The following is a 15,177-nucleotide window of genomic DNA, read 5'->3' on the forward strand; positions in this document are numbered from 1 at the left end:
CCTCTGCTGCTTTGAAAGCTCTGAAGTTGCATAGGGTGCACTCACTGTAAATTCGCAGGAATGTTTTATCTAGCTTTGTGGATGGCCTCCGATGACGAAACCCTGGCAACAGATGCCGCCTTCCTAGGGAAACCTATGTCATATGTGAACCCTCGTCCTGCAAGTCGGAGAGAGCCCGCCTTGATTACCTACCCAGCTTCGCTGGATCAAAACTTGAAGGAAACGGTTAAGTGTTGGTATTTCTAGGTACAGCCTTTCCTTCTGCAAGTCTCCGCTTTAAGTAACAATTTTGTCTCCTTGAGCCTCGCCTTGACTGCCAGCAGGCAGGATTTCAAGTGCCCTCCCCACTTTGAAATATCCATGTTTTCTGGAACTCTGATCAATTTTGTGCTCTCCAAGGACTAGCATGATCATGCCGTGGGCTCCTCGTCAAGAAAAATGCTAAGTTCAAAGTATTGTTTCCTTCACTTCTAATTACAAATAAGTTTTACCTTTTATTGTGTTCCATTATACAATTTTACATAGTACCATGGTTACTGTAAGCGATAATTAAGCAAACTGAATTCACGTTGCTGAGCTCTGCTTCTCCGTATATAGATTTACCTAAAAAAGTACAAACCGAGCACAGTGGTGCAATTTACCAGGCACTTTCAAGTTGCTTAGATATTTACAAATATGTAAGCACCCTGTTTGAAAGCATGAAAATTTTGGTGTCAGGAAGAAACGCTCCGTGTGTATCACATCTTTACATTGGAACGTTTGCACAGCTCCGCTCATTCCTGAGAAAGGTCAGTCTCGTTGTCACTTTACAGTTAGTTGCACGTCCTCATATTTCAGCAGTGTATCTTGGGGAACCATAGCCTCGGTCACTCGACGTACCGCTAATGGCACAAAATACATGTAACGTGTTCCTCATCCAAGGGGAATGTATTGTGTCTTCTTGTAATATCTAAAACAAACAAAAGAAACGTACGTGTTTATCACGAGGCATAATGGCCGCTGTCAAGAAAGTATGTGTATATGAAATTACAGGCATATTTCAATTTGTCACTGACACTTAGCTATTTAAAATGACATAAAACAGAAAGAGCAAAGGATAACGTTACCGACTTAAGTCTTCAAAGCTGTATTACAAAGGCCGCATATTAAAAAAGCAGAAAAGATCTGGTTACTCATTTGGAAAAACAAAAGACTGTGAAATGCAAAATTCAAGAAAAAGTGAGAGGTAATGCGATCTTGAAAATATTTTTTAACGAATACTCATAACAAGAGCTCTAAACAGTGGCTCTCAGAATCACCCGTAGGGCGTTTCAGACACACAGATACCCGTGCTCCTTCCCGAGAGACTTGGAAAATAATATCCAGTAAAGTCACAAGTGCGTATTTCTTTTCGAAAGATACCCTACAATTACATAAGCTGATCGATGCAGAGGATTTTTCATGGAAATGAAGAACTCCATACATACAAAATATAAACTTTATATCCCATAAGTATATAAACATATATATTCATATTGATACAGATATTTAAAAGATTTTTCCATTTTGTGTGACCAAAAGCAACAGAAAGCTCCTGCTTGGATTAGATGGAAGAAAAGAATACCATACACATCACATCTGACCTCCTTACTATGCGATCCCCACTGAGATCTCAAGCTTTCGATACTTGGTTCTCAAGTCAGCTTTTGAAAATTCAGTATTAAGCCCACAAACTGGTCTCTGGTGACAGCAATGAGTCACATCGTTTGTGTTGCTACAAATCACATCTTGTAGAAACTCCATAATAATTTCCTCTTACAAAATTTGTAACTCATGACACTAATCTGAGAGCCAAGCAGAGGTTGGAGGGATGACTAATTATTTATCCACACCTGTCAGATGTGATACGCCAATATGGGACTCATTGCGTAGAAAACAAAACGTAGAGTTGGTAGGACTCTAACTCGTTAAGAAATCTGCAATTATGGGGCACCGGGGTGGCTCAGTCGGTTAAGCGTCCGACTCTTGATTTCGGCTCAGGTCATGATCTCATGATTTGTGAGATGGAGCCCCATGTCAGGCTCTGTGTTGACGGCTCAGAGGCTGCTTGGGATTCACTCTCTCCCTCTCTCTGTCCCTCCCCATTTTGCTCTCTCTCTTTCCCTCTCTCTCTTTCTCTCAAAAATAAACTTAAAAATGGATTTGCAATTAATGGTTTTTTAACTTTAGTTTTTTAAAAAATGTTTATTTATTTATTTTGAGAGAGAGAGAGAGAGGGAGTGCAAGTGTGGACAGAGAAGGGGCAGAGAGAGAGAGAGAGAGAGAGAGAGAGAGAGAGAGAGAGGGAGAGAGAGAATCCCAAGCAGGATCCATGCTGTCAGCGTAGAGCCTGACAGGGGGCTCAATCTCACGAACCATGAGATCATGACCTGAGCCGAAATCAAGAGCTGGAGGCTTATACTGGATTCGACTCCTGAAATCATTATTGCACTATATGCTAACTTGGATGTAAATATAAATAAATAAATAAATAAATAAATACATACATACATACATAAATAAATGAGTTGGAGGCTTAACCGACTGAGTCACCCAGGTGCCCCTGCAATTAATAGTTTTAAGAGAATATAAATCCCCTTTTCAGAGTCAAAAGCTTGAAGAAGTTCTAAAAATAACTGTATATTGTGGTATACTGTAACAGATTATACCGAAAAGGGGCAAGGAATCTCCAGGCCATATATCTTTTGTCAAGTAATCATTTATGGAGCACAACAGAATAGTTTATATGTCACAACACAGCTACACTTTATTTTATTTTGTATTATTTTATTTTCCTTTGGGAAATAATGTGTGCCAAAGTGTGACTAAAAAAAAAGGCTCTCTTTTATGGAGAAAAAAAAAGGTTCTCTTTCCTTCTAATAGGAAAGCCTGAATTATAAAAACTCACTATAAAGTCAACATTTACTCAAAACGAGGCACACCTAAATATGATGCATTAGGACAGGACAGCTCACGTAAATATACACCAATAGAAACTAAGATTTTTCTTGGTTATCTATCAATGTATAATGTCAAGGATCTAAAATATAGGTCTCTACAACTAAATAAAATAGCCACGGCATATGGGAATTAAATGAGAGATGGGAAACAGGACAGCAGAGTTGTAAGATCCATACTTCAGGGGGAAAAGAACTTTATTACAGTGACTGCTCTAAATCTCTTGATCACCGTAATAGCAGTAAATTGAATAATTTGTTTTCAGTTTGAGTAATTTAGAGTTCAAGGCTAAGTCATGCAGTTGCATGCAAATCGAGTAACTGCAATAGACTGTACTCTTAATTTAGGCTCGGGTCATGATCTCATGGTTTGTGGGTTCGAGCCCCACGATGGAGCCTGCTTGCGATTCTCTCTCCCTCTTCCCCTCCCCAGCTCTCTCTCAAAAAACAAAACAAAACAAAAAAAAAAAAAAAGGAAGAAGAAGAAAGAAAATGAGACTCCTGGTCATTCAATGCAACCTTGTGCTAACTAAATTTCCCACAGGCTTCCCTAAAGGGAAGCATACAAAATCAATTTGGAGAGGCAGAGCTTGATTCAAAGTCAACTAGCCTGTTTTCCTAGAATTATCTCTTCTTTTCCTCATCATTTCCATGCAGCTCTTTGGACACTAGCCACTGCTGGCTTATTTGTAAGTACACCCTTGGTGTGACAATCTCATCTGGGGGAATGCCTTCATCAAGCAATCACTGAAATGCAGCTACCAGGACAGAGAAGGTTCTGGAACCAGCTTTAAGAATGTGTTCTCAGGGTGCCTGGGTGGTGCAGTCAGTTAAGCGTCTGATTGGCTCTGGTCATGGTCTCACGGCTCGTGGGTTCAAGTTCTGCGTCCAGCTCAGAGCCTGCTTTGGATTCTGCGCCCCCCCTCCACCCCTCCCCCGGTCACAGTCTGTCTCTCTCTCTCTCAAAAATAAATAAACATAAAAAAATTAAAAAAGAAAAAAAAAAGAATGTGTTCTCTAAAGAAGGGTTGTAGTTTCCCTTGTTTCTTTTAAGAAGTCTTAATTTCTTAAAAATTCAGAGTCTGAAGAATTTCTGAAGCAAATATTTATCTTATTGGGTGTTTGCATTAGTAAGGATATGAAGGTGACTTTAATAATAAGCTTACTAGGCTCAGTCACTGAGGGACGAGACCATAATGCTAAGACTTTTACAAACATGTTGAAGATGTTAAAATACTTCAAGTAACAATCCATGTGTACAGTGGTCAGGGTTCTGGCATAAAAATTCTGACGTTTAGGGGCACCTGGGTGGCTCAGTCGGTTGAGCGTCCGACTTCAGCTCAGGTCACGATCTCAAGGTTCGTGAGTTCAAGCCCCACATTGGGCTCTGGGCTGTCAGTGCAGAGCCTGCTTCGGATCCTCTGTCTCCCTCTCTCTGCCCCTCCCCTGCTTGCGCTTTCTCAGAAACACATAAACTTTAAAAAAAATAACCTAGGAATACTCTGGCTTTAAGATAAATAGACGTATAAAAGTCCTAACAACTTAATTATGACGTAATGTGGCTGGAAGTGGCGAACAGGTCTCGACTTCCCTGTTTTTTAGGTTGTGGTTTTAATAAAGTAGCTGCAATTGTCAGGAACACTTAGTCATAGATGAAAATGCTAAGAAGTTTTATGAAAACAGAGTTTTGGGTAGGCTGTTCAGGCATTAAGACAATTCTCGGGTTTTAGAAGCCTCTCAGAACGTCACCTAAACTATAGTTTCTTATGGCTGAGACAGGGATATTCTTTTTTTTTTTTTAAGTGTTTTTTTTATTTTATTTTTGACAGAGAGAGAGAGACAGAGCATGAGTGGGGGAGGGGCAGAGAGAGAGGGGGAGACACAGAATCCAAAGCAGGCTCCAGGGCTCTGAGCTGTCAGCACAGAGCCCGACGCGGGGCTCGAACTCACAGACCGCGAGATCATGACCTGAGCCGAAGTCGGACGCTCAACCGACTGAGCCACCCAGGTGTTTTTTTTTTTTTTTTTTTTTTTTTTAAAGACAGGGATATTCTTTTAGGGATTTGCCTCCTGTGCTCATCATTTCACTTCTTGAGAGACTCTTACCCATGTTTACAGTAGAGCAGGTCAGATTTGCTCAGCTCATTACTTCCAATAGCACTGTGGCCCAAAGAACAAAATGGCTAATTACCGATAATTGCTTTAGCAACTGCTTCAGATAATGACTTCCAATGCCATTTGCATTATATCATTGAAACGATTAAAGACAGTAGGAGCAAATGTGAAAATACCGACGGGATCATTTCAAGGGAATACATTTCGAACTAACAGATTCGGCTAAGTAACACTTCAGGGGCCCCAGATCGTGTTTTCATTTTCAACCACCCTAGGACTTGCCTGCTCGTGGATAATGTCAGACAATTCTTTTACCATGTCTCTGAAATTTGACTTTAGCCCTTCATGGTATTCAATTTGATCCTCTTTAATTAGCCGCTCATTTAGTTCAAGCGCAAGGCTGCATGCCTGTATGAATTTCCTGTAGACAAAAAGCAAAGACAATAAGGGTTTCGTCATTTATTCCTACAAAGTCTCACGGACCATCAATCTGATATTCACTTTAACCATGGCTTGCCTAGAAGGAAAATTAGAATCCTGTATTTGCTCACTGCTACTCTTTGCTGATGCCACTTCCTAAGTCTGAAATACCTTTTCCTTTCTTTCCCACCTTTCCCTTCTGGTTTCTTACTTTCTTTAAAACCTGGCTCAAAACGCAGGCCTTCTAGAAAGCCTATTTGCTCAGTCACTTGATCTTGTATCAGCTAACGTTATTGTGCTCACGTTAATTTGCATGTGTAGATGAGTCGTGCATTCAATTCAAAAGTAATTTATTTGGGGTTAGTATGTACCCAGTACAGTACTGGGTGCTACAGGTGAGAGTTATCTGCCCTGTGCTGGGAGCGGGGACAAAGATTGCGGGGGCGGGGAGGAGTGAAATCGGTGAAGGAGATTGAGAGGTACAAAAACTTGTTATAAAATGAATAAGTCACAGAGATGAAAAGTACAGCATAGGCAATGTAGTCAATAATGTTGTAATAACGTTGTATGGTGACAGATGGTGTGACCGTACTTCCCGCGGGGAGCACTGAGTAATATATAGAATTGTCAAATCAGTGCGTCATAGGCCTGAAACTAATAACACTGTGTCAACTACACTTCAATAATTTTAAAAAAGTGGGGACAGTTGATGACTCATTGTAAAAGTCTTTCTCCATCATTTCATGTGTTTATATATTTAAATGTCCACGATCGGGGTGCAGGTCTTAGGGGGCAAAGTACCTCATTGCCCATTTGCTTTGTATCCCTATCATAGCAACTAGTAGAATCTTTCTGCGCATGCCAGGCATTAATAAATACTGGTGAATGAGTGATTACTGGTTACTCTGCAACCTGGAAGGGCTGAGAACACACAGACAGGAAAAGTAAATGAAATTAAATCGGCAGCAAACGAGTGGATAAGTTCTCTTTCTCCTTGGTGTGTTTTACTCAACCCATCTCTCTTATTCTGAATATAAACTCTACATATTAAACAGATTTGTAATGCAAGACCATTCAGACATGCCTGGGGATGCTCAACTCAAGCCCTGGACCAGCAGAATCCCAATTGGAACTAAGAACACAAGATAGGAGGGGCGCCTGGGTGGCTCAGTCGGTTGAGCGTCCGGCTTCGGCTCAGGTCACGATCTCACGGTTCCTGAGTTCGAGCCCCACGTTGGGCTCTGTGCTGACGGCTCAGAGTCTGGAGCCTGTTTCAGATTCTGTCTCCCTCTCTCTCTCTGCCCCTCCCCTGCTCTTGCTCTGTCTCTCTCTCTCTCAAAAAATAAACACTAAAAAGAAATTAAAAAAAATAATAAAGTACCATTAGAGGGTCACTTAGCTATTGTAAAAAAGAACAGAATGTCTTTTTTTGGAAGGATACCATTTGGTGAATATTTTGGTTTCTATGAAGAAGAAAATGGAGTAAAAGATAGAGGTCTAAAGGGAAAATGACAAAGCACTTACCTAAACATGTCTTTCAACTCATTTACTTTCTTTGGTGGATACTTGCTAGCTTGACTATCATTTAAGAAAGCTCTTGCATATGCTAATGGACCAGCATTTACCTAAATTACAAAGGGAGAAAAATAAGAGAGTTGTTAGAATGTAATCAAAAAGAAACGTCTACATTTCTCTCTTATTTTTTTAAGATTTTATTTATTTATTTTTTTAAGGAATCTCTACACCCGACATGGGGCTTGAACTCACAACTCCAAGATCAACAGTCAAGATCAAGAGTCGCACACTCCACTGACTGAGCCAGCCAGGTGCCTCTGCACTTCTCCTTAAAAAAAAACAAAACAAAAAAATCCCTGGGGCGCCTGGGTAGCTCAGTCGGTTGAGCCTCTGACTTTGGCTCAGGTCATGATCTTGCACTCTGTCAGTTCGAGCCCCGTGTCGGGTTCTGTGCTGACAGCTGGGAGCCTGAAGGCTGCTTTGGATTCTGTTGTCTCTATCTCTCTCTGTCCCTCCCCGACTCATGCTCGTGCTCTCTCTCTCTTAAAAGAAATAAAAATTTAAAAGCCCCCTCGATGCATTAAAAATCTGTACCTGAGAACCATATTTACTATTCTTGCTATAAGCTTATTCAAAAAAAATGACTAAAGCCAATAATCTGCAAAGATGATATTCCAGTAAGGTACTTAATGACTTCTGCTGTGTAAATACAGAGCTTGGCTGCAGTCAGAGGAGTTTATGTTAAAGTCTTCTGCCATAACGCAAATTTTATGGCCGCTGAACATTTTTTTCGGTTAATTGAAAACTGCACAGGTGTTTGCACTCAGTAAGCGCAGAACACACACTGAGGTTCATGCTTGCTCTGTGCCCTCGGGAAAGCAAGCCTATCGAGAAACGTTTAAGACGTATTCAGCCACCGACATACCTGCACTGAGACACAACCCTGCAATTTCAGCTGCAGCTGAATCATGTCCACGTCGGCAGAGGAGCAAAGTTTTTTCAGCTCTGCCGTCTTATCTTTGATCTCATCAGTCGCGACATCGATGGGCTTTAAATGAATCTGCTGCTCATAGTTTATAGGGATCCTCTTCTTCACATACGGAAAGGAGTTTGAAGCTGTTAAAATGTTCAGATTGGTTGTGGTTACCTTTAAAAAATGATCCGTTCCAACGGCCAAGTCAAAGGAAAAAAAAAAACAATCCATGATGCTTAATTGCCCCCACCATGCTTTCTCTAGAAAGTACCGTAGGGTATCAGAAAGCACCGCAGTACTTCAGGATTGAGGGGGAAATTCTTTTTATCAGATACCCTAGAGCAATCGTGAATTACATATGGGGAAACTCTGGTATATGACATTGCCATGTCTGTGCAAGCTAGTGACAGAACAGCAGAAAAATGAAGGATGAAAATTTCAGTTCACACTTGCCTGCTGGCCACCTGCTACTTGTGTGTATCAAAAAGAAGCAAGTCAAACAAATGTTATCTCGCCAGGTCCTACTTACTGGTCAAGATGGTGCGGCGTTTACACTGTTCTTCTATGCAGCCTTGCTTTTTGCCTGATAATGTATACGGAGCTTCAAAAACAAATCTGTTGATATTATGGTTTCTTTCAAACTCGGTCTTTCTTTCTGTGAGTTCTTTGTCATCAAAGTAGGGCTTCACGTAAGTGACTTGGATATGAGCATATTTTGGATCGAGATCTTTAGCGTTCACCTATCAAGTAAGAAAGTTTGGCTTTTTTTATTCAACGGAAGGGAAGAGCGGGTACAGGTAAGATAATAAACTCCTTGGAGATTACTTGAGGAACCCTGTCATTAGGATTGTGCTCCCAAGTGAATACACACCTGGAGGAGAGCTTTATTCTTTTCGTAAGGATCATTTCCTCCTGATTGTAAAGAAGTTACAGAAACTTACACGGAAATTATAGAAATGTAGGAAGATAATATAAATTGCAATCCTACCACTCAGCAAGGACCGTCGTTCACATTTTCACGGATTTCCTTTCTTTTTCTTTTTTTTTTTACTTTTTATTTATTTTTTTATTTTTTATTTTTTATTTTTTAATATATGAAATTTACTGTCAAATCGGTTTCCATACAACACCCAGTGCTCATCCCAAAAGGTGCCCTCCTCAATACCCATCACCCACCCTCCCCTCCCTCCCACCCCCCATCAACCCTCAGTTTGTTCTCAGTTTTTAACAGTCTCCACGGATTTCCTTTCAATCTGTACTCTGTGCACACACATTTACAAAGCTGAGGTCACACTAGATGCTGTTTCATATTCTGATTCTTTAAAAATACATGACAATGGTTAACTGTACATTTGAATTCTACCTCCATAAAAATAAGATTCTGGAGAGGATTCTGAGAAGGCAGGAGAGCACCAGAAATCTATCTTCCTACTTAGGCAACATTTACACGGGCAGAATCTGTCTGCTCTAACTATTTTGGAACTCTGGAGTCCACTGAAAGCTTGTAACTTGTAGGGGAAGGCCTGGACGGAAAATCGCAGTTAGGCTTGATTTTTGTCAATTTCAGCTCTTGGCACGACGGTAGCTACCCGTATCCTACCCCTCAGCCCCATGGCAGGCAGCTGTGCACATGTTCCCGAAACAGCTTGCAGGAGCCAGGGTGGGCAAGAAGGACCCTGTCTTCCAAATATTGGGGATCTGTGCTCTGACTGCTGTTTCTGATTATAGAGGTACAAAGAGGATACAGCCATTTTCGTTATAATCCCCCACCCCTGGCTGAACTGACTTCCAGAGGATTTTTAAGTTTGTTTATTTTGAGAGAGAGAGAGAGAGAGAGAGAGAGAGAGAGCGCACACATGTGTGCAAGTAGGGGAGGGGCAGAGAGAGAGAGGGAGAGACAGAATCCTAAGCAGGCTCCAGGCTCTGAGCTGTCAGCACAGAGCCCGACACAGGGCTTGAACTCACAAACCATGAGATTATGACCTGAGCTGAGATCAACAGTTGGAGGCTTAACCAACTGAGCTACCCAAGTACCCCTGACTTCCAGGGGATTTAAAAGATCTCTCCCCTTTATTTTTCTTTTTCCCTCTTGGGAGCCAGACATTGAAGACTAGGGCACTCAAAATCAACTGCATAGAGGAGGGAAGTGAGAAACTCACTACACATGCCCAGGGGAAGGTGCAGGTTCAGAAAAGACCCGAGAAGACCCTGAATTTAGGCAGATCCGTGATACAGAGACAGCCTACGACAATTAAAACAAAACCCAGCAAATCCTGGAAGAGGGGGAGAATCTGATTTCTGGAATGATCACAGGATCAGATCCAAATGTACAGTTTTCAACAAGAAAAAAAAAATCACCAGGCATCTAAAAAAAACAGGAACATGGCACATTCGGAGGGGAAAAATAAACCAATGGACACTTGTCTCCCCAAAAAGACCTGATAGCAGACCTACTAGAAAAAAACTTTAAAATAACTGTCTTGATGATCAAAGAACTAAAGGGAGCTGTGGAGAAAGTCAAGAAAACAATGTATGAACAAATGTCAACATCAATCAAGAGGTAGGAAACCTAACCAATTTTTGGAGCTGGAAAGCACGATAAATAAAATGAAAATTCACTAGGGGGATTCAAAGGCAGACTTGAGCGGACAGAAGTAATCGTCACAGAACCTGAAGATATGACAATCACGAGGAACATCACCCCGTGGACCAACATACACACTGTAGGAGTCCTGGAAAGGAAAAGAGATGAAAAGAGGCAGAAGTAATAGTTGAAGAAATAATGGGTGAAAACTTCCCAAATTTGATAAAAGGCAGGAGTATAAACATCCAAGAAGATTCTGAGTAGGGTACGTCAAAGAGACCCACACTGAGCCACGTTAAAACCAAACTGTCAAAGAGTTTTGGAAGAATCAAGAGAGAAGCGACTCATCACACATAATAAACAAGTCTCAATAGGATGATCAGATTTCTTATCAGAAACTTTGGAGGCCAGAAGGCAGTGGGTGAGTGTAGTCAAAGCGCTAAAGAAAAAAAAATCTGTCAACCAAGAATTCTGCATTTTTAAAAAAAAAATTTTTAAGTTTATCTATTTTTGACAGAGACAGAGTGCGAGCATGAGCTGGGGAGGGGCAGAGAGAGAGGGAGACACAGAATCCGAAGCAGGCTCCAGGCTCCGAGCTGTCGGCACAGAGCCCGACGCGGGGCTCGAACCCACGAACCATGAGCTCGTGACCCGGGCCGAAGTCGGACGCTCAACCGACGGAGCCACCCAGGCGCCCCAGAATTCTGTATTTGACAGAACTGTCCTTGAAAGTGGGAAAGAAATGAAGATAGTCCTCAGTAAAGAAAAGCTGAGGGAGTTTGTTGCCACTAGAACCGTCCTACGTAAGATGCCACAGGAAGTCTTGCAGCTTGAGATGAAAGGACACCAGACGGTAACCTGAAGCGGCGTGAAGAAATAAAGATCTCAGTAAAGGTAAATCCGTGGGCAATTATAATAGCTAATGTTATTGTGACAATGGTATGTAACTCCATTTTTTGCTTTCTACATAATTTAAGGGACAAATACATTAAAAAATTATTGGTCTAAAAGCTAGTATTGTTGCAATTTTGGCTTGTAACTTAAAAATTTCGTTTTCTACAGAATTTAAGAGACTGACGTATTAAATCATTAGCTTATGGTTTGGGGGACACACAAAACATGTAATTCTACAACATCACCAACAGAAAGGGGTAGGGAAGGAGCTGTTAAAGAAGCAGATTTCTTGGTATGTTATGGAAATTAAACTGGTATAAATTCGAATTAGAGTGGTATGACTTTAGGATGTTAAATATCATCCCCATGAAAACCATAAAAATATACTTAAAGGATACAGTCAGAAGGAAATGGGAGACAAATGTAACCATTCCACTGTAAAAAAAAAATCAATTAAACCAAAAGAAGACAGTAATGCAAAAAAATGAGGGACAAAAAAGCTATAAGGCACATAAGAAAACAAATAGCAGAAGGAAAGAACTCTCTCCTTATCAGTAATTACTTGAAATGTAAATGGATTAAAATGTAATCAAAAGGGAGATTTGCAGAATGGATAAGAAATTATGATCCAACTATGTGTGGTCTACAAGAGATTTATTTTAGGTCCAAAGACACACATGGGCTGAAAGTGAAAAACAGAAAAAGATATTCCATGCATACAGTAACCAAAAGAGAGCAGGAGTGAATATACTAATATTGAACAAAGTAGACTTTAAATTTTAAAAGGTCACAAGAGACAAAAAAAGGACACTGTACAGTGATAATAGGTGCAATACAGCAAGAAGATAAAACAATCATAAACATCTACACATCTAATAACAGACCATCAAAACATATAAAGCAAAAATTGACAGAGTGCAAAGGAGAAACAGTTTTACAGTAATACTTGGGACGCTGTAGCACCCCACTCTCAATACCAGATACAGCAAGCAGACAGAAGGTAAGTAAGGAAGTAGGGGACCTGAACAACACACTTAACCAACTACATCTCACAGACATACACAGAACACTCTACTCAGCGATAATATGCATTCTTCTCAAGTGTACATGGGACATTTTCCAAGATAGGTTGTATGTTAGGCCACAAATGAGTCTCAATAGATTCAAAAAGACAGATACCATAGAAAGTATCTTCTCTGACCGTGAAGGGATGAAGTTAGAAGTCAATAACAGAAGTAAAATAGGACAGTTCATAATTTTGTGGAAGTTAAACACTTAAAAATCAACGGTTCAAAGAAAAACAATCACAAGGGAAGTTGGGACATACTTAGAGTGTAATGAAAATGAAATCACAACATACCGAAGCTTACAGGACACAGAAAAAGCAGCGCTAAGGAGGAGACTTAATAGTTGTAAACACAACATTACAAAACAGGAAAGGTCTTAAATCAACAACATGACTTTACAATTTAAGGAACTAGAAAGAGAGGAACTAAACCCAAAGCTAGCAGAAGGAAGGAAATAAAGGTGAAGCAGAGATTAATGAAATAGAAAATAGGAAAATAGAGAAAAGCAATGAAACCAAAGGTCAGTTCTTTGAAAAGATCAATGAAGTTGACAAATCTTTAACTAGATGGACTAAGAAAAAAAAGGACACTCAAAATTGCTAAAATAGGAACTGAAAATAAGGACATCACTACCAAATCTACAGAAATAAAAAAGATTGTAAGAGTGCTATGCACAACTGTATGCCATCAAATGAAATAACCTAGACGAAATGAACAAATTCCTAGAAACACACAGCCTACCAAGACTAAACCATGAAAACAAAATAGAAAACTCTGAATAGCGCTATAACTAGTGAGGAGATTGAATCCATAATCAAACATTTTCGGATGGAAAAAAAGCTCTGACCTGATGTCTTCACTGATGAAGTCTACCAAACACTTAAAGAAGAACTACCACCAATTCTCAGACTCTTCTAAGAAACTGAAGAGGGGGGAACACGCCCTGACTCATTCTGTGATGTCAGCATTACTCTGAAACCAAAGCCAGACAAAGAAAATCTACAGACTAGCATCCCTTACGAACGCTGCTGCAAAAATCCTCGACAGAATATTGGCAAACAGAATTCCACAGCATATTAAAAAGGATTATATGCCATGACCAAGTAGGATCTACTCCTGGAATGCAAGGATGGTTCAACACATGAAAGTCAATCAATGTAAATACAACCACATAAACAGAATAAAGGGGGAAAAAACTACATGATCACCTTAATTGATGCAGCACATGCATTTGACAAAATTCAGCATCCTCTCATAATAAAAATACTCAACAAGCCAGGAGTAGAAGGGATTTTCCACAGTCTGATCAAGGGCCACTATGAAAAACCCAGAGCGAATGTTATACTCCATGCTGAGAGGCTGAAAGCTTTTCCTCTAAGATCAGGAATAAAGCAAGGAGGCCTGCTTTTGCCACTTCTATCCAACACGGTGCCGGAAGCTCCAGTGAACTGCACACGTAAGGATGGTGAGAGCAGTAAATTAATTCTTTTTTTTTTTTTTAATTTTTTTTTTGAACGTTTTTTATTTATTTTTGGGACAGAGAGAGACAGAGCATGAATGGGGGAGGGGCAGAGAGAGAGGGAGACACAGAATCGGAAACAGGCTCCAGGCTCCGAGCCATCAGCCCAGAGCCTGACGCGGGGCTCGAACTCACGGACCGCGAGATCGTGACCTGGCTGAAGTTGGACGCTTAACCGACTGCGCCACCCAGGCGCCCCAACAAAAACCTCTCTGGAAACAGTCTCTGTATCCTTTTTTTTTTTCTCCCCACATATACGGGAGATGGCCAGGAGATACAAAGTTCCTTAGCTTCTTTTAGCTTCTCCAAATCCATTCTATCTGTTCTTACGTAAATATCTAAAAGCCTGTATCTGGAAATCTTAATCTTTTTTCTCCCAGTACATAGCTAGATTTCTCGACAGAGAACACACTGGTGGTTGCCAGAGGGGAGAAGGGTGGGGGGCAAATGGGCAAAATGGGTAAGGGGAGTGGGAGATACAGGCTTCCAGCTATGGAGTGAATAATCAGGGGAATAAAAGGCACAGCACAGGGAGTACAGCCGATGGCATTGCAGTAGCTTGTACGGTGACCGACGGTAGCTGCCCTGGTGGTGAGCACAGCGTAACATACCGAGAGGTTGAGTCACTATGTTGCACACTCGAAACTAATGTACCATCGTGTGTCAACCACACTCAGAAAAAGTAAGCTAGATTCCTCCTAAGAGGCACCTCAGGAGATAGGTGAGGTAATTATCTGGGCTAAGACAAAACACAGAAGGGAAATACACAAAAAAGAGGTCAAGCCTGATTTTAACCTTATAAAAGTAAAATATGTACATGGTAAAACATTCAGGGGGGCCTGGGTGGCTCAGTCGGTTAAGCGTCCGACTTCGGCTCAGGTCATGATCTCACGGTTCGCGGGTTCGAGGCCCGCGTCGGGCTCTGTGCTGACAGCTTGGAGCCGGGAGCCTGCTTCGGGCTCTGTGTCTTCCTCTCTTTCTGCTCCTCCACAGCTCACACTCTGTCTCTTTCTCTCTCAAAAATGAATAAATGTTAAAAAAATTAAAAAAAAAAAACAAAACAACCACATTCAAACAGTACACAAGGGTATAGAGGAAAAGTCGAAAATTTCTTT

General features: G+C 40.9%; 1 protein-coding gene across 5 annotated transcripts in view; it reads right to left on the bottom strand.

Moving 5' to 3' along the window:
* Nucleotides 1-474: 474 nt before the first annotated feature.
* DOCK11 (dedicator of cytokinesis 11) overlaps nt 475-15,177 on the bottom strand; it is a 197,767-nt gene continuing 183,064 nt past the window's right edge. For 4 of the 5 annotated variants that reach the window (XM_053892126.1, XM_053892123.1, XM_053892122.1 and 1 more), the window contains 5 exons: nt 8,528-8,738; nt 7,951-8,141; nt 7,035-7,135; nt 5,373-5,511; nt 475-949 (listed from right to left, as the gene is read on the bottom strand). In XM_053892126.1, the coding sequence (XP_053748101.1) occupies nt 827-949; nt 5,373-5,511; nt 7,035-7,135; nt 7,951-8,141; nt 8,528-8,738 (765 nt within the window). In that variant the 3' untranslated portion in view covers nt 475-826. Of the gene's footprint in view, nt 950-1,106; nt 1,125-5,372; nt 5,512-7,034; nt 7,136-7,950; nt 8,142-8,527; nt 8,739-15,177 lie in introns of all 5 variants that reach the window. The other variant, XM_053892125.1, reaches the window with a different exon arrangement.

Source organism: Panthera pardus, unplaced genomic scaffold (assembly GCF_024362965.1).
Source record: "Panthera pardus isolate Hobbes unplaced genomic scaffold, ASM2436296v1 HiC_scaffold_27, whole genome shotgun sequence".
Taxonomy (NCBI): Eukaryota; Metazoa; Chordata; class Mammalia; order Carnivora; family Felidae; genus Panthera; species Panthera pardus.